General features: G+C 45.5%; 1 protein-coding gene across 1 annotated transcript in view; it reads left to right on the forward strand.

Moving 5' to 3' along the window:
* The first annotated feature begins 12,436 nt into the window (after window positions 1-12,436).
* The window catches only part of RPRD2 (regulation of nuclear pre-mRNA domain containing 2), a 49,184-nt gene continuing 41,444 nt past the window's right edge, over window positions 12,437-20,176 (forward strand). Inside the window, 1 exon segment of the mRNA XM_063145709.1 lies at window positions 12,437-12,727. Coding sequence (XP_063001779.1) covers window positions 12,463-12,727 — 265 coding nt within the window. The 5' untranslated portion in view covers window positions 12,437-12,462.

Here is a 20,176-nt window from a genome sequence, read left to right on the forward strand (position 1 = left end):
GATGGGTGGTTTAACCCATGAATTGGTGTAATGTGAAAACCAGATAAGTGACTTCCTTAATTTCATGTATTTGTTTTCAAATGTTGATTCTCCTTTCCGTGAATCATGCCCAAGGCGGCTAACAACAAGACGTACAAAAATAAGAGTAAAACTTTTGTTTGAAAATACCAGCAAAAACCCTGATCAAATTCAAGAATGAAACCTGCAAGTGTGGATTAAACCTAACAAAGCCGATAAAAATATTGGCAAGACAGAAGTAGAGAAGTAAAAATGCCCTAAGCTAGTTCTGTATTGCCTGAAGGTCTCTCTGTTTTGCCTTGGCTGCAATTCACAGCCTGTGAATTCCATGGGTGATCCCAGTTGAGTTCTAATAATATAAAAGAGAAGTTTTCTTTCGCCTTTTCCCACATAATCTATAATTCTACGAGTAATTCTTAGTAAGGGTTCATCAAGAGCAGTTACTCATTTAATAGCTGCCTCAATTCTATGAGTTGGAGGTGGTTTTTTTTGCAGTAATAACGGAGTGGTTATTACTGCACAGGTAGCAGGAATTGGACAGGCAAAACTACCCTCTAGTAGGGTGGGCAGAAGATACTGGCCTTGTTCAGATGACAAGCTAAGCCACAGTGGCTAAGCATTTTGAGCTAAACATTCTGGCTTAGCATGTTGTGTGAACCATGGTTTAGTGTGTCATGTGAACCATTCCTAACCAGGCTGGCTACAGAACCACAGTTTAAACATGCTTACCATTTGCTGCAAAAGGGTTTGCGGCCTAACTATGGCTTAGCGTGTTGTCTGAACAGGCCCAATCCTGCCTGCATAACTAGTGAGCACTCCTAATAGTTAGACTTATTTATTATCATTTAAAATGCCCAGTAATTGATGTCCTCCAGGCAGATTACAAAAGAAAAAAAATACTAGACAGCACAGGAATGAAAGTAACATTTTATTGATTGATTAGATCTGTACCCTGCCTTTATACCCAAAAAGTGATTTTAAGGCAGCTTTAAAGACTAGCCTTTTCCGGCAGGCCTATCCAGATCAATGTCAAATCAAGAATTTTTAAGATGTATTGATTCCTGTTCTAATGTTGTTCCTCGCCTCGATCCAAAGGGAGAGGTGGGTAAGAATTATTATTATTATTATTATTATTATTAAAAAGTGATACTTAAGGTGGCTTATTTACAGCATTTTATACCGTCCTTTCCTTCAAAAGGTTCCTAGAGCAGCTTACAAAGAATATTAGCGTGATGATCCCTGCCTTCAGGTTTTTGATGTAAATTTAGACACGACACGCAAGGAATAAAGGAGAGGGGATGTGTCAATAAAAAAGGCTATTTGAAGAGTTGGTGACAGTTCTATAAATATGTAAAGGCATCCATAAAATCTTTAAAAACACCCACCCTAAACTGCCTGGGAGAGAAGGGAGGCCAGAATATTCTCCTGCTCTACATTTTGGTGCCTATCTGGTAAAATGTTCCCTAATTGGTATGGTGCTCTACACATGTAATTTAAAAAAAAGAAAAGATTTTAGCCCCCTAGTCAACATGTCTTTTGAAGTCTAACTGGGATGACGCAGGAGGTATTTTGACTCTGATGCCCACCCGCATGTATGTATACGCATGAACTTTAAAGAGCCTTGTGACGGCCAGTTCACAGACTGAGGGAGGCGATGCTGGTTTTGCAACTCAGTAGTTTGATATACTGGAGAACTGGTTATCGCAGAGTAAATTAATGCAGAGTTCAGGGGGCAGATAGATGCAAGTTGTCAGGCTTTATTGGGGTTAGGTGAAGTGGAGTGTCCATTTGAGGGTTTTGAGGGCCCTTTGGCATTGGTCAGCATCAGATCGTGCTCATTTTCCTTCTCACGGTTGTTCCCGCTTGCTTGACAAGCAGAGAAAGTCAGTGAGCAAATAGGCAGTTTCCATCTGTGAAATGGGCCTGTTAGAAATGCTATTTGAAATAATGATTCAAGGACAATGGTGAAAGCACTCTGTTCCTTTTATTGATACAGAATTGCAAGTCTGGGTGTCCAGCAAAGTAGGCACACCCTCCAAGCACATGTTAAGACATCTTATACCCTACACCCGGCCGAAGAGGTCCCTCCCCGTCTCGTGATTGGTGAGAGACTTGTGGGGTTACAGCCTATCCCGGCACGCAGCTTTGTCCCGCCTTTGATTACTTGCTTTTTCATTTCATTTAATATTCCACCCATCTCTATTTACTTATGCCCAAATATAGGTTTGATTTATCTGGGCCTACCCACTTTATTGCTCTTGATCATCCCTCCACCCATCAGGTAACCACAAAAGTCATAAGTTCAAAAACAACAGATGTATGTTTCAGTTTTGTCACTTCTTCTGACCACTAGTCTAACCACAAGTTCCGTATTATTCTCTTTTACTTCAACTGAATAGTCTAACGGCTAAAACACCTGTCTGAGCAGTTTCCTGTCCCTTAACCATCTTTCAGTAAAGATAACAGTACTTTAGCCTGGCTGCTATTCAGCTACATATTTTTAATTATATTATATTTGATATATATATTTTAGCATAGCATTAATGAAAAAGTAACATATCTCTTTATTTCTCACAAATCCCTCCTCTTTATTCATCCTGTGTTATCTTTTTCACCACAGTATATAAAGATGTATTCTTGACTGGACCACATGTTCTTAGACCATTTCTTATCTCTATGCACACACTCTCACTGTTAAAGAATGCCATGGCGTTGTCCTAAGTCGTTTTATTTTTCGTTGCGAGGATTATTATGCCTCGTTATCTCAGGAATATCTCTGATCTGAGTTTACAAAGACAGCCATGCTGATTGACCAGATGTCGTTCCATGGAGGGGGCTCTTCAGCAATCTCCTTCTACTGGACACCTGTCTTTAGTGCTCACAGGGGGCTTTCCAACTTCCTCCTGGCAGCTTGCTTCGTCTTTTAACCTCTTGATCAGATTTGGACAACTCTCAGTCTCTGGTACAGATGGGTCATCTGGATCACTTCCATGGCATCCAAGGTTCAGCTTTTCACATATGTTGCTTGGACTTTTTAGATTTGGGCTATCAGTCTGTGTAGGCTTAGAACACAACAGATTATTTCTTCCTTGATAGAGACAGTCTTACAGCTATAGATTCTCCAAACATTTCTATATGTGTTGGACAGTCAAATACTTGCCAGTTGTTCAAGTGCTTTGAACAATTACAGTGGTCAGTCAGGAACAAGGGTCTAAACTCTCTTGCTTCCAGCTCATAACTTCAGTTGTTTTAGTTTGGTATCAGGCAGCAGACCTGTGGCTTCTAGGTCTGGTGCTGTGAAAACCTGTGAAGAAATCTTCTTGCACACTCATTAGTTTGGGATTTCTCATCAAACAATCTTATGGTTCTAATTATAAATCACTCTGTCTTCTATTCAGTCTATTTTAAGACAGGAAAGAATTAAAACTAGTTTCTTAGATTCAAGGTGGTACTAAAAAAAATCACTTTATACAAAGGTCTCTCTCCCCCCTTGGCAATGTAAGGGAAAAGACTCAGAACAATGCTTGTTTAGATTGTCACAACTGATCCTTCTTCCCTGCCCTCCCAACATGCCCAGATGGGTGAGTGAACCCATCAACCTTGCAAACTTTACCATCACATGATTCTCTTAGCAATGAATCTTGAAACTTTCTTGTCACATACTCCACCATCCTCAACCAATACCTGTTAACCACTCCCTCCCCGGTTTCCCTTTTTGGCGCTTGACATTCTTTCCAATGGGCATGCTTCCTACCTCTTATTTCTCTTCCTGGTTTTCCATTGAGCTGTGGGGAAGGAGAAACAAGAGGTATGTGTGTGTGTCAAGCGCCTGGTGATTTAACCAGCGGCTAGGGCCTGTCCCCAACCCTGAGCAACCGACCCCACCCAAATAGGCAAATGGGACCCCTCTCTCCCACCTGGGAGCAGGGGGTCTATTTTATTCATTTTAAATCACTTAGAAATCACCCAAGGGTGGCATTTTGGGAAAGGAAAATGAGGAATCTTGGAAGAAGGACGGGAGAGAAGAGATTGGGCGAAGGGGTATGGGGAAATCAGTTATTTTACAATAACAAAGGTAGTTAAGGTAACTGAACATTCAAGTCTCTCTACAGCATTAGTAAATTCAATTACTTTTAAAAACTCTATACATATTACATAATTCTTAATTAAGTCTCAGGATGCAATTGGCTTAACACCATAAGATATCCACACACTATTTTTCCATCTTTCTTTGACAACTATATTTTTGAAATTAAGATTCTTTCAAACAATTTCTCAATGAGAGGGCTATTTGGCCCTTGGGCCTCCCACAGCTGTCTTGAAATTCTTAGGTTTACAAATTAGTCTAGCTACGTAGCAAATTGAAAAGGAACATTGAACGTTAGTGTGGATATTTATAGATAAGCCCTTTGCTTTATCAAAAATAATCTATTTTATGCTTCATACCTGGGACAGAACAAACACAACCTCTATTAGGGAGGCTGTGGTCTCTCCCTCATTAGAGGTATTCAAGAGGCAGCTGGACAACCATCTGTCAGAGATGCTTTAGGGTGAATTCCTGCACTGAGCAGGGGGTTGGACTCGATGGCCTTGTAGGCCCCTTCCAACTCTGCTATTCTATGATTCTCTATTACAAGTATCTACTTCCTCTTTTCTGTCAGCTTGACAAAACTACAACATTTCCTGTTTGCAATCTGGTGTTATCAAGGCAACCTCACTCTTGCCTGGGAGTGGTTTTTAAGTTTCAACTTTTCAATCATGTGGATCTCAGATATGTTGCTCTCAACAAAGAAAACAAGATACCTGGATTCAAGGTAATAGATTTATCTGGATTCTCCATGCAATATCTATTCAATCTCTGATTTGATAAAAAAAAAAACTTTCTACATACAAAGCAGATGCAGTACCTGCTCCCAGACAAGGCGGAAACTTGCCACTGGCTGCTGTTGAACAATCACACCGCAGCCATTTCAATAAATCATTCTCTACAAGTTGGTAAGCTCAATGTAGGGGTTTGGGTTGTTTTATTTCAACTTCAGTTTCACTTTAACCCCGTTAAATGCTAACACTCCAAACTGGAGGGTGTAGTTTTTGGGGTTCGGGATTACTCATCTCTAGGCTCTGGGGCTTGTGTCTCAGGACAGTATTTACTTTGACCCCACTTCTCTGCCCCAGCCACCACTGGTTTTGGAAATGGCTTTTCTTTTTAAGGTCCATCTCCTTGGCTTCTTTGAGGCCCCTCTTTCCTCGCATATCTTCCCAGCACCTGGGCAGGATCTACACCACTGCTCCAAAGAGCCTCAAGGTGCCCCCCCCCCAGTTCTGACAACTGCTGGGGTCCAGAACACGCTGCATATACAGTTTTCAAATGAACGTTTTCAAAGTGCTTCAAAACGCCTTAAAAGCAGCAGTGCAGATTTCTCTAAAATTTCACTGAAAGGCTCATTCAGGAGCAAATCAGTTATTTGCTTGATAGCACATTTCATCCAGATCTGTTCTTAGATGTACTTTCATCTTTAAACCGCTTTGTATCTAGTCAGGGCTGGTGCCAGACTAATTTGCGCCTTAGGCAAAGTGAGCTACTGGCACCCCACCCCCCAATTGGTAACTTTGATTTTTAAGAACAGATGTTTTATAGAAAAAATAAATAAAAAGCACAAAATTTAAAACATAAGAACATAAGAAGAGCCATGCTAGATCAGACCAAGGGTCCATCCAGCAGCACTTCTGTTCACACAGTGGCCAACCAGCTATCAGCCAGGGATGAACAAGCAGGACACAGTGCAACAGCACCCTCCTACCCATGTTCCCCAGCAACTGGTGCACACAGGCCTGTTGTCTTGAATATTAGAGATAGCACACAACCATCAGGGCTAGTAGGTATTGATATATTATTATTATTACTTCCAGGAATTTATTCAACTTGCTTTTGAAGCTATCCAAATTGGTGGCTATCAATACATCTTGTGGTAGTGAGTTCTATCCTGGATCTCCCACCACTCAGCTTCATGGGATGACTCCACTGTGTTCTAATATTTTTTTTTAGAGAGAGAGAGAAATGTCTCTCTATCCATATTTTCTATACCATGCGTCATTTTATACACCTCTATGCTATCTCTCCTCAGCCTCCCCTTTCCCTTTTCCCTTTTCTAAACTAAACAATCCCAGGTGATGCAACCTTCCCTCGTAAGGGAGATGCTCCAGACCCTTCATCATTTTAGTTGCCCTTCTTTGCATTTTTGACAGGAAACATATCAGGGGAGCAGGCATTTCCTTAGTGGTGTCTGCTTCTCCTTGAACACTTTAGAAGGGAAAAAGGGGTGGCTCTGCATTTTCCTCCTACTCCATTTCCCTCCTTAAAAACAAAAAGAGTCATGGTGACTTTCCCTCACTTCCAAGAAAAGAATCTAACTCCTCAAAGTCTTGCTCTTAGGGAGACCGGCAAGGGCAGGGGGTGTCGGGTAACACCAGTCCCCTCGCCCTCGATCTGCGAAGGGGATGTCTCCTCGGGAGCTAGTCCCCAAGACCTGCACAGCCCCTGCTCCCAAGGAGACCAGCCCAGGCGCAGAGGGTAAGCGTCCCCTGCCATCCTGCTTTTTGTGCGTGAACACACGGTGCTTTACGTGGCTGCTTTAGATCATTCTATCTTTCAACTTTCTGTAATTTCTTAGCCACGTCTTGCCAATTCTTGGTGACAAAATTGATTTTTTTAAAAAAAGAATATTGTCTCATTCTTTCTCTCGAACGCTGGAGAAATTTTGGGTTTTAGGTGTGGCTTTTTTTTTATTCTTCTTTTCACAAATCTGACAACTGGAGGTCTGCTTCTGTTAAAACAAGTTCTCCAGTGGGGAAGGGTTTTCTAGCTAGACCATAAGGCCTAAGTAATCTCTGTTCAAAATTCTAATTATCAGCTGAATTCTAAAGCTGGTAAGCTCTGACTGGAGCTTGATTTGGGGCAGCAAAATTTTAGCACAGGAAACAATTTACAGGGAGCATTTTTCTCACTTTTTCTATCATGACTCTTTGGATCTTGGCCAAGGACTCCTAAAGGACAAGTCCAAATAGAAAGCTTGCATTTGCTTTTCAAAGTCTTTTCAAGCTCACTGTTCAAGTAGCCCATCACATTTGGTTGGGCCACCTGTCCAGCAAATAACCTAGCACTTTTGTTTCTGGGAGTTGACATGTTGGCTTGAAGTCTTTTTACCTCTGGCCGTCTAACCACAACTGCTGCTAGTACAGGAAAAGGAGATAAATAATGTTTCAAGTGTGTGAGCCTGTCTGTTTCAAATATAACTTCGGCAGGTCACGGTAATGTAAGTTACTTTTGTGTTGGCTCAAAGTCACTAATCTCTTTAATTTTAACTTAGATGCCATCTTATAAATTTTACATGTTTTCTTTATAATGTTTTTACTATTTCTGGGCAGTCTGATTTTAACTTGGTGAATCTAACTGCAATGTTCTTATAACCACAATCAAGCCACATACAGGCCTCTTGCATATGGCAATTTCCAGGTTTTGACACAGGCACACCTGGAGTTTCTATTCTATTCTTTCTCTTCTATTTTTCTCCCTCCTCTTCTGCCCCCCCTTTTGTTCATGGTGCATTTGACACTATGTTACCAGCTTGGTTAGGCAGAATTACATAAGGAGGAGGCAAGCAATTTAACGGTTCCTATTTTAAATTCAGGATTTTAAATTCAGGAGTCTTTGGTATTTTGACTTGCTTCTTCTTCCTGTGGATTTTTAGGGGTATCAACTGCTCCTTATTATCCTTAGTCATCCAACAAGAGGCATACGTTTTCTTGTGATCCTGGAGTTTTATTGTTAACATAGAAGTTTAAAGTCTGACACCCAGGCTTCATCAGACCCATATTTTGGCCAGAAAACACTAGGGGGTTCTATGGTTTTCTTTGGCCATTCCAAACAACAATATTTAATCATCTTCTTCCTATCTTTTCCTTTTGTACAAGATAAATATTCCCAGGACATTAGCATCCTCCCCAACGGACTATCGAGAGGAATGTCGTGGGCCTGGAGAAGACTCATCGTTACATGGTCCTTTCTCCTTTTTAGGCACCTTATTTCCCATGGTAAAACCCCGGACCCTGGACTAAGCAACTCCTGCAAATAGTCCACTCAGGGTGTGGATACTTCTTGGGGCTAAGTGCGAACCGCCAACTGTCTCCCAAGTGGGGCTAAGCGCGAACTACTAAGTGCGAACCGCCAACTGTCTCCCAAAGAATGGGGCTAAGCGCGAACCACTAAATACGAACCGCCAAATGTCTCCCAAGTGGGGCTAAGCGCGAACCACCAAACGTCTCCCAAGGTGTGGAAGTGTCACCCAACAGTCAATCTTTCAATCGCTTCGTCTCTCTCCAGCCATACTTCTCGCGAAGAAATGGAACCGCGGATCCGAGACTCCACATTCGCTTCGTGCCTCTTGGGCACGTCTCAAACATCATTCAGGACTCTCCACTCCCATCCACCCACCATCCCGACCACCAAGGTAATACTTAATAGTCAATTTTCTTACCTTGGTTCGTGCACGAAGTTGCCTGGTCGATCCAGTGCCTACACCTGAATCCCTAAGTGGTTTCACCAGTCCAAATGTTCCAGGATTTTGCCAGTCAGACCACTGACCCTCGGTGTTGGCCAGAGGGGCTGCCAAAACTTCAGCAGGACGCGTCTTCCCTGTGTCTGGCACCGATGGCCAGCAGCCACGATGGCTTGATCCCGGACGAGCCCCCAAATTGTTAGAAATGCTATTTGAAATAATGATTCAAGGACAATGGTGAAAGCACTCTGTTCCTTTTATTGATACAGAATTGCAAGTCTGGGTGTCCAGCAAAGTAGGCACACCCTCCAAGCACATGTTAAGACATCTTATACCCTACACCCGGCCGAAGAGGTCCCTCCCCGTCTCGTGATTGGTGAGAGACTTGTGGGGTTACAGCCTATCCCGGCACGCAGCTTTGTCCCGCCTTTGATTACTTGCTTTTTCATTTCATTTAATATTCCACCCATCTCTATTTACTTATGCCCAAATATAGGTTTGATTTATCTGGGCCTACCCACTTTATTGCTCTTGATCATCCCTCCACCCATCAGGTAACCACAAAAGTCATAAGTTCAAAAACAACAGATGTATGTTTCAGTTTTGTCACTTCTTCTGACCACTAGTCTAACCACAAGTTCCGTATTATTCTCTTTTACTTCAACTGAATAGTCTAACGGCTAAAACACCTGTCTGAGCAGTTTCCTGTCCCTTAACCATCTTTCAGTAAAGATAACAGTACTTTAGCCTGGCTGCTATTCAGCTACATATTTTTAATTATATTATATTTGATATATATATTTTAGCATAGCATTAATGAAAAAGTAACATATCTCTTTATTTCTCACAGGCCCTATGTCTGACTTGGTTTATGCTATGTGGGCTTTAATACAAGGAAATGAGGACTTTAATCTCAGGCCTCGGGTCATTTTCCAGTCCTGTGGCCAGAACAGCAGTAAAGCCAGAGATGCATGTTTCCATGCTAAATCTTGTCTCAATTATTAGATTAACATTGCAGACAACCTGTAACGAGTCCTGCCTTTTGACGTAAGGCTAAAAGTTATTTTAATTCGTTGTATAATGTGAGGATTAGAAAATAAAGTATTTGTAGGCACCATGGCAAAGCTTGGCCTGAACACAGCCAAGGCTGACAGTGTGGACAAGGTGAAGCTTCTCAAGGAATTCTGGGAAAGTGGCCAAGGTGGAGCGCAAAGGCTTCTGGGAATGCGCATTGGCCAACAACCGCGAAGCCAAGTCTCGCGCTTGCGCAGTCATGACGGGCTGGAGACCAGCCTTATATATATTATTTATAACGTTTTCGCGCTGAGCTTCGACTGGAGAACATTGCGCATGCGCCAATCCTCGTTTCCGAAGAGGGCCGCCTCCGGCGCGCATGCGCTCCGGGCCCTCTCGCCGCCTGAGGCAAGACGCGCCTCTTACAAAATGGCGGCTTCGCGTTTATAAGGTCGCTCGCAGCTACGCTGTTTAAAGACTGGAGCCTCTCACGAAGGAGCGGGAAAGTTTTAGACCGGTGGAAAGCAGCGACGGTTGAACCGCCATTTACCTCAGGGTTATAAGGGGGCGGGGTGTGCAACGGCGAAAGGGCCGCCACACCCCTCTCCGTCCCTCCGGGCCGCCCCTTCTCGCTTTCCATTGGCTGCGTCGCGCCCCTGCCGCCCCGTCATTGAGCGTTCCTCGGCTGCTTGCAACTCCCTCATTGGTAGCCTGGCGAGCGCGCGCGGAGGCATCCACCAATGACCACTCGACGAGGGATGAACTTTTGACCTCCCCACACTGCGCTCTTTTGCGCCTGACGTAGAAGGCTCCTCCCCATTTCCTACTTGGTCACGTGGGGAGGGACCAAGCTGGCTGCTCTTGCTCTCTAATGTGCTTTTAGGTTATTAAGAAATAATAATAATAATAATAATAATAATAATAATAATAATAATAATAATAATAATAATAATAATAATGTGGGTCCTTTGACTGCATGGAGCATTTTGCACAGAGAAATAGTTTGCATAAGCAAACAGTGCGCACAGAACACAGGGAGACGTGTTGCACACGCCTCGGGAGCCAGCGGGGATTCTTCCTAGCCTCGTGGCTGGAAACTATTGCAAAAGTGCGGACGAAGATCGAGTGAGCCGCGCTTGCACGTGGCCGTGGCGCTGCACAATACCCCAGAAGCGGTGCTGCCACAGAAAAAGTGGCAGAGTTCGGACGACACGCTAACCAACGGTTGTTTCCCGTTCTGTCCTTATTATTACCCCCTTCCCAGTTGATTAGCGTGTCGTCTGAACTCAGCCAGTGTGCGCGTGGAAGGGGGAGAGGGCCTTAAAAGGCGCACGAGAGCGTCGACTCCGCCTGGTGCCAAGGAACCGGTTGCACCGTAGGGGGGATGGGTGAAGGTGGCTCCCTGGGGGGAGCCGCTCGCGGCGGGGAAAGGGCAGAGCTTGGGGGGGGGTCACTGGTTGCGTCTAAGGGAAGCAGGGAGGGCGAAAGCGCCTGCTCCTCTTTGTCATGGAACTGCCAAAAGCACAGCGACCCTGCTGAGCAACTGGCTGGCAACCCTAGATACCACCCCCACCCTAGTTGCTGTGCATTAAACACTACTGCTGTGCCACATACCACTAAGCAGCGGCCAGCCACCTTTCCATGGACCCAGCTCCTGCTACCAACTGTCGCTGATGAGGCCATCAGAGGCAGAGGAAGCAGCAGCCCTTCCACGGTGTCCATGACCTGCTGAACTTTACAGTGCAGAATCTAGTGCCTCAATTTACTTTTTTTTCCTCCTCCCTCCCGATCCCCTTTCCTTTTGTGTCATGTTTTTTTTTGTTTAGATTGTAAACCTGTGGGCAGGGACTCTCTTAAGAATTATTTTTGCAAGCTGCCTTGAGAGCCTTCTATGGCTGAAGGGCGGGTTACAAGTCCTATAATAAATAAAATAAAGCGGGCCTGGTTTCTAGAAAACACGCAAAGCAAACAAGCAACGTGGCAAAGATAATCCATTGGATGGGCTTCGTTTGCCATGAAAAAGCGGTACAGAACCGTTGCTAGTCCATAGTATAGGGGTGGCGTTGCTCCGCCTGGCGCGACCACCCCCAACCCTTTCCCGGCTTTGCACAACTTCGGAACCGTGTGTGTGTGTGTGTGTGTATATATATGCTATGTATATATAATATATATATACACACTTTCTATAAGTATATATATATAAAGAGTGTATAGATATCTATCTGTATATATATATATATATATATATATATATATATATATGCTATAGCATAATAATAATAATAATAATAATAATAATAATAATAATAATAATAATAATAATAATATATTTATTTCTTACCCGCCTCTCCCTTTGGATCGAGGCGGGGAACAACAGGAACACTGCAGGCGGTGACCAACAGGAATCAATACATCTTAAAAATTCATGATATATATATCTAGAGAGAGAGAGAGAGAGCATTGCGTGGGACAATATATCCCAATTTTTTTAAAAAAATTACATTGCTAGAAAAAACATTTTAAAGAAAAAAAATTCCACTTTCACTTATTATTTATTGTTGTTGTTATTTGATTGCCATCTTGCAGGCAAAGCCCCGCCTCCCTCCTCTTCCTGCTCCTGGACTTTTCCCCCTCTTGCCAACCCCAGCACCTTGAGCGAGCGAGCGCGCGGCGGCGGCGGCGGCCTTGCCAGGTGCGCCTGCGCGGGCCCACCGCCCCGCGCCTGCGCGTGGAGGGAGGCAGCGAGCGAGCGAGCGAGGGAGGTAGGTTGAGGCGGCTGCGCGCGCACCCTCCTCCTCCTCCTCGCCTCCTCCCCCTCCCCCTCCCCCCTCTCTCCCCTCAGCGGCGTTGCTTGTGCGACCGAAGGGGAGGGAAGATGGCGGCCGGCGGCGGCAGTGGCGGCGGCAAGGCCTCGTCGTCGTCCTCCTCCTCGTCGTCGTCTTCGTCGTCGTCGTCCGCGGCGGCGGCGGCCGCCTCGTCCGCTTCGGCCTCGTCGGCCCCGCTGGAGGCGTCGCTGGACAGGAAGCTGCAGGCGGTGACCAACACCATGGAGTCCATCCAGGGCCTGTCGTCGTGGTGCCTGGAGAACAAGCGGCACCACGGCACCATCGTCCACCACTGGATCAAGTGGATGCGCAGATGTGAGTCCCCGCGGGGCCGGGCTGGAGGGAGGGCGGAGGGAGGGAGGGAGGGAGGGAAGGCGCCCCGAGGGGGCTGCAGGAGGGCAGGGGAGGCGAGGAGGGGGTGGGGCGCGCCCCCCCTGACACTCGCCTCCCGGGCCCGTAGTCAACGCCACCCCCCCACACACACACCCACACACACACACACCCCGGTGCCCGGCAGCTGGGTCAGGCTGGGACTACAGCTCCCATCGTCAGCGGCCATGAAGAGACATGGGAGGGAAGGAGGGAGGATAAGCCCCGCCGTCCCCAGCCCAACTTGGTACCACTGTTTCAAAAGAATTCCAGTGAATGGGAAGGGGGACAGCTCCCATCATCCCCAGCTCAGCTTGGCGCCGCTGTTTGAAAAGAGTTTAAAGGAAAGGGAAGGAGGATGGCTCCCATCGCCCCCACTCCAGCAGGGAATAAAATATATGGGGAGGAGGATAGCTCCCATCGTCCCCAGTCCAGCAGGGAATAAAATACATGGGGAGGAGGATAGCTCCCATCGTCCCCAGTCCAGCAGGGAATAAAATACATGGGGAGGAGGATAGCTCCCATCGTCCCCAGTCCAGCAGGGAATAAAATACATGGGGAGGAGGATAGCTCCCATCGTCCCCAGTCCAGCAGGGAATAAAATATATGGGAAGGAGGATAGCTCCCATCGTCCCCAGTCAGCAGGGAATAAAATATATGGGGAGGAGGATAGCTCCCATCGTCCCCAGTCCAGCAGGGAATAAAATACATGGGGAGGAGGATAGCTCCCATCGTCCCCAGTCCAGCAGGGAATAAAATACATGGGGAGGAGGATAGCTCCCATCGTCCCCAGTCCAGCAGGGAATAAAATACATGGGGAGGAGGATAGCTCCCATCGTCCCCAGTCCAGCAGGGAATAAAATATATGGGAAGGAGGATAGCTCCCATCGTCCCCAGTCCAGCAGGGAATAAAATATATGGGAAGGAGGATAGCTCCCATCGTCCCCAGTCCAGCAGGGAATAAAATACATGGGGAGGAGGATAGCTCCCATCGTCCCCAGTCCAGCAGGGAATAAAATACATGGGGAGGAGGATAGCTCCCATCGTCCCCAGTCCAGCAGGGAATAAAATACATGGGGAGGAGAATAGCTCCCATCGTCCCCAGTCCAGCAGGGAATAAAATACATGGGGAGGAGAATAGCTCCCATCGTCCCCAGTCCAGCAGGGAATAAAATACATGGGGAGGAGGATAGCTCCCATCGTCCCCAGTCCAGCAGGGAATAAAATATATGGGAAGGAGGATAGCTCCCATCGTCCCCAGTCCAGCAGGGAATAAAATACATGGGGAGGAGGATAGCTCCCATCGTCCCCAGTCCAGCAGGGAATAAAATACATGGGGAGGAGGATAGCTCCCATCGTCCCCAGTCCAGCAGGGAATAAAATACATGGGGAGGAGGATAGCTCCCATCGTCCCCAGTCCAGCAGGGAATAAAATACATGGGGAGGAGGATAGCTCCCATCGTCCCCAGTCCAGCAGGGAATAAAATACATGGGGAGGAGGATAGCTCCCATCGTCCCCAGTCCAGCAAGGAATAAAATATATGGGGAGGAGGATAGCTCCCATCGTCCCCAGTCCAGCAAGGAATAAAATATATGGGAAGGAGGATGGCTCCCATCATCCCCAGTTCAGCAGGGAATAAAATATATGGGATGGAGGATAGCTCCCATCATCCCCAGCTCAGCTTGGCATCACTGTTTGAAAAGAGTTTAAATGAGTGGGAAGGAGGATAGTCCCCATCGTCCCCAGCTCAACTTGGCGCCATTGAAAATAATTTAAATGAATGGGAAGGAGAATGGCTCCCATCGTCCCCAGCTCAACTTGGTACTACTCTTTTATAGGAATAAAATAGATAGAAGTAATAAGTCCCACTGTCATTCGCAGCAAAACTATTTCATATAAATAAACTAGATAGAATAATAACACCCATCATCCCCTGCCCACTATGGCACAACTATTTCATATAAATAAGATAAATACATAAAATTAATCATGATGTCTCTCCCCATCGTCTTCATCATTGGCCATGCTGGCTGGGGGTGGTGGGAGTTGTGGTTCCAACGCGTCTGGAGGGTTCTGGGTTTGGGGAAGGCCGTTCTACAGGTCTTGTTTGAAAGTGTTGAAAGGCCTGGTACACTTCCCTTGGGTGATTTTTCTGTTCAGCAAGCCTTGCAGGGAAGGTTGAGGAGGGCGGGCGGGTGCAATCACCTGCCACTTGTTGGTGTGTGTGTGTTTGTGCATAAAAAGTTTATAGATAATATATCTATACATAGATAAAGATTTTGGCATTTATATCTGGTCCATCTCAAAGTGTTCAAAGACGTGCAGTGATAATTCCGACAGCCCTTCAGTGTAGCCTGAAAACAGGCCTTATCTTATTATCTGTATGCAGGTTTTAATTGGCATTTAATGTATAATGCATTTATGCTTACGCTGCGCGTGTCTGTTTCAAGTGATCTTTGCAACAGCCCTGCAAGGAGGCTGAGGGTCACTTATGAGTCTTTTTGATAAGAATTACTACTATGGTGATGTTTGGGATTTATAGATATAAGGTGTTTGGGGTTGATACAGTGTACAAATCTGTTCTTCTGCTTATATTGCATGCATGTACTTTGGTGGTCCTTGCAACCATCTTGTAACTTTAAAGAGGCCAGGTGGGATCACCTGTTTAGCATTTTTATATAGCTCATTTCAAAGTGTTGACAGGCAACATATCCTCTCTATTGTGTGTATTTTATCTCTGTGATCCTAGTAGCAACGCATGCAGAAGCAATCGGTTTATCTGTGGTAGTGATGCTTAAAGCTGCTATCGTCTGCCTGTGTTATTTGGGAGTAACTTCAGTCAAACTCTGTGTGGGCTTAACTTCTTTGAGAGCCTGCGCTGTGTGACTACCAGTAACATCTAATGTATTTGAATGATTTTGCTGCTGTTAATCTTAGTGATCCGTGCAGTAGCCAGAAAGTGTGTGTTTGGAGAGGTGGCCCTAATATACTTGCATTTATATAGTACATTTCAGGCGGTCAAAACCCTTTGCATATATAGGCAAAACGTGGTGTGTGTCTTGTGTGCCCAGGTTTTTATAATAATGCTTTTCATGTGTTTGAAGCAATTCATATGCCTTACTAGGTCATTGTAAGAATTACTGAATTAATGGGAATGTTACTGTTCTGATACTGTAGACGTGGGACGGGGTAGGGGAGGCTGAGTTTACTAAGCGTCTGATTAATGCCTCTTGTCTTGGTGGTTTGAATTGAGAGCTTGTGGGCTTGTCGCAATAACGTGAGATAACAAAGCTTGGAGTAATTAGGAAAAGCACTACAGAAATCCTATGTCATGTTATCTGCTTAGGCTACATTGAGAGAACTGGGCTGCAAAGGTCTCCTTTATGTTGAAACAGGGTTGAATCTGGATTTCGCGCCTGATCCAGCATCCGCGGCTGGAGCATCACATTGCCTGTGAGGGCAACTGGTAGCCACATTCTATTAGAGCAGTGGTTCTCAACCTGGGGCACTCCAGATGTGTTGGACTGCATCTCCCAGAATGCCCCAGCCAGCAGAGCTGGCTGGGGCATTCTGGGAGTTGTAGTCCAACACATCTGGAGTGCCCCAGGTTGAGAACCACTGTATTAGAGCGAAGATGAGCAGTCTGTACCCCTCCCCCAGTTGTTGTTGGACTCTGACTCCCAGCCAGCTTGGCCAGTAGTCCACAACATCTGGAGGACCAGATGCGTTATAGCAAAGTTCACAGGGCCCAGTAATGCTTTTATGAGGATCGGCCAGTGTTGATAACGGAGTATGCAAACTTTTGCATTAAACTGGGCTCTTCCTCAGGCTGTATGCCCGTGGTTTTGGTGTCTTGCTTGTGGTTTCTTTGTAAAAAGGAAATTGTCAGCAATGTTTCCGTGTGGGGCCGTGCTGTTTAAGCTGTTGTTTGCAGGTTGTTCCAGTAAGCTATAATGAGACAGGGAACAGCAACCTGGTGCTTTTCAATGCCCATAAGCTCCAGCTACCATGGCCCATAGTTGGGGATTATGTGAGTTATGGTCCAACATCTGGAGGGCACCTGCCTGATAGTTGGAGTTGTTGTTCTTTATTATTGATAATAGCCTTGCAAAGCTGTTTGCTTTTTACAGGTTGGGGGACTGAGGCTGAGACTGGTGTAGGCCCAGATTCACTCAGAGTGTATGAATTCACACTCTGTTATTGAAATGCCCTGCCTCTCTGGCCTTCAGTGTGTGACTCTTCCTGCTCGTCCCCTCCATCCTTCGGTTTTCCTCCTTTATTGGCAGATTGCAGTCAGTTTTAAGAAAAGGGTTCCTTCCGCATCATCTCCGTACAATGAAATGCGTATGGCAGATGTGGACAGCTTCTCAACAAAAAATGGTTCCATTCCAGTTGATAAAAAGTTAATGCTTTGTATCGCTGTGCATTGCCCTGAGTGTATGGACAGAGTGATGCTAAATCAGCTTTATAAACTAAGAGAAAACCTCATAGCTTGTGGCTGTAGTGGTGTTTTTAAAAGGAAATTTAATTCCCCCTTGTAAAATCCAAAGATTGAATGGCGTGCACCTTTCTGCTGGAACGGGCTGGCAGGTAGATATCCGTTTTCCTCTCTCTTTCTTTTGGTTTTTGCAATTAATTGTTTGGAAGGGAAATGTTGGAAGCTAAGGTGGCCTTGCACAGCTGTGCCATTAAAAAGGTTTACTTGCCATCTGTCCATACATGCCAATTTTAGCCATTTGTGGCCTTTAAAAAAAATCCTGTAAATCTTCCCCACTTGCCTTGAGGCAGGTCTATTCTCACCACAGGCTGTTGGGCAAGTGGCAATTTACAAGCCTGTATTAAATCTTTAAAAGGCAGGAAGGGGGTCCTTGTTAACAAGCATATTTCTGCCTCTCTCACTGGGTGAATCCCTTGACCTTGTTAAAGTCCTCGGTATATATGTGGTTTTCAAGAAATTGTGTATGCAATTACCTTGATTTCTCAGGGGCCTTTCGAGTTACCTTTTTCCGTTTTTCCTCCCACCCTGTTGTAATAATCTGCCTCCTTGGATAATGCTGTGGAATTACTGGGCAACTTAAAATGTAGGTTGCGTGCCAAAGCGAGGCTTCTTGTTACTATGCATAGCCCTTAAAGTTCACAGAGGTCTTTGAGCAGGGTGGCAGAATCTCAAGCCCGGGGTGGGGTGGGGTGGGTAAATTTGTGGCCTCACCCACTTTTCCCAGACCACTAATCATTTGATGGATTCCTGGCTCTCTTGCAGTTTTCCCTTATTCTAAATGGTTGAAATGCTTTTGCTAAGGTTTAGTTACTGGCAAGAAGAACTTTCTGCTAAAATATGCTGGCCCTGTGCACCTCCGCCAAAATGCAGCGCCTGAAAGCTTCTCTGAAATGGAATTCATCCCTTGGGCTGAAAGACGTTTTTGCACCCCTGTCCTTGAGTCTGCATGACGGTGGGGTGGATACCATGATGTTTATGATCTGAACCTGCAGCTGAGCTGAAACTTGTTCCTGTGGGGCAAATATTGCCTAACTTGTAATTTAAACGCTTCTGCAAACAAGTTGCCAGGGAAATCCTAAAAGTGTTACCGGTGCAGTCAATCCTGTATTTTAACTTAGTAGGAATTGTTGAACTTAAGTGTGGCCTCTGGAGTTGAAATTAAGAATTGGCAAGGTGATGACATTACAGTGGAGCGGCTTTTGTTGGTTTTGGGAATATGCAAACCCAAGTTATGCATGGGGGCGTTTTGTTATCCATGAATACAGTTGATGATGTCAAATGTCAACAACTCACGGACATTGTACCTCTTTTCCATGGATCAGCTTCTGAACTTGCACCTGATAATATGCTTTGTTCTTTCCTTCTTGTGATTTTTAAATTCCTGCTTGATTCCCTCTTGATCCGGAGTTGGAGGGTGGATTATCTGAGAATGTTAGAGGTCTGCTGATGTCTTTCATTCGTGATAGCTTGGCCCCAAGGCTCTCGTTCTAAACCTGTCTTTCTGTGTGAGAGGCTTGTGCACTAGCGATGGACAATATTTGCACTATTAGGTATTGCGGCATTTAGCAACTGTGGTGGAATACAGAAAATGTGGTTGCATGTAACAAAATTCTTGTGCAGAGAAATGAAAATGGCTTTATCGAAGCTTCAAGGCATGGCCAAGGAACTGCTCAGGAAGGTTTTGTGTTCTTTGAAATGAACTGCTTCTAAGGAATGTTTGTTTAGTGAAAAGACTGCTGCTGTGCATAATATGGGAGCCTCCATCAAGTGTTTGGTCTAGACTAGCCTTCTCTAACCTGGTGCCCTCCAGCTGTATTAGACTACAGCTCCCAGCATCCCCCACCCAGCTAGTGTTGTAGTCCAACACATCAGGAAGATACTAGGTTGGGGAAAGGCTACTCAAGAAGATAACCTTTCAATTTTCTCATGTGCTGCTTATGTGCAGATTCATAGTGAGGATCATTTCTTATCAGTAGTTGCTGAAGGGGGAAGCCCCGCCTGCCTGCCTGCTTGGCTCTGTTGTTCTCTGTACTACAAGTGTGCTTGACACATGGCATGTTTAGACATCCTAGCTAAGCGGTGCAGTGCCATAAAACCTCTGCTCTACCTGAAGAGCATCCAAAATACCAGCCAGGACATACCTCCTATCCAGGGTTGGGTTGAAAGGTGTGAGGACGGGGAGATGGGGGAGAGGTGGCAAAGGGACAGTTTGGGGGTATAATGGCGGTTGCAAGACGGATGGCATTGAGTCCTTCAGCTAACTGAAAGAAGTGGTGCTGGAGGTCATGTAGTTTAGAATCGTAAGACCTGCGTACGTTTTGAAATGGCAGGCTGGGAAGAGAGCAACTTTGCCCAGGGAAAATTTACAATTCTGGGAGAAAAGCAAGCGAAATCTATCCATTCTACGTTTCGCTACTTTGAAAATGCTTTTTTTTTTGGTGCGTTTCTAGTCCTACATGCATTTGTGTCCTCTCCTTTCGTTTCTCGCCGCTTAGCTCCGCCAGAGAGAGGCGTTCGTTGGTACGGTGGGTGAGGAAGGGAAATGTGTCACTGTGAGGTGTTGAATAGTCTGGAATACAGGTGCTTCAGCTTTTGGGCAGCCACTGGGTATCCAAGTGTTAAAAGAGAATAGTGGGGTTGTTGTTTGTGATTGGTTTGGCTGCTTTTACCAGCAAGAGCGAGTGAGCTTGGGAGCACACTGGTGTAGTCAAGTGGTTATGGCTGCAATTCTATGCACGCTTAGTTCAGAGTAAGTCCCCGTTGGACCCAGTGGGCTTTTCTTCCAAATAAACAAGCACAGGGTTTGCGCTCCATGAATGTGAGCCTTGCAGAGGGTTGGACTCGATGGCCTTCTAGGCCCCTTCCAACTCTAACATTCCATGATTGGAGACTCGCC

Source organism: Elgaria multicarinata, chromosome 21 (assembly GCF_023053635.1).
Source record: "Elgaria multicarinata webbii isolate HBS135686 ecotype San Diego chromosome 21, rElgMul1.1.pri, whole genome shotgun sequence".
Lineage (NCBI taxonomy): Eukaryota > Metazoa > Chordata > Lepidosauria > Squamata > Anguidae > Elgaria > Elgaria multicarinata.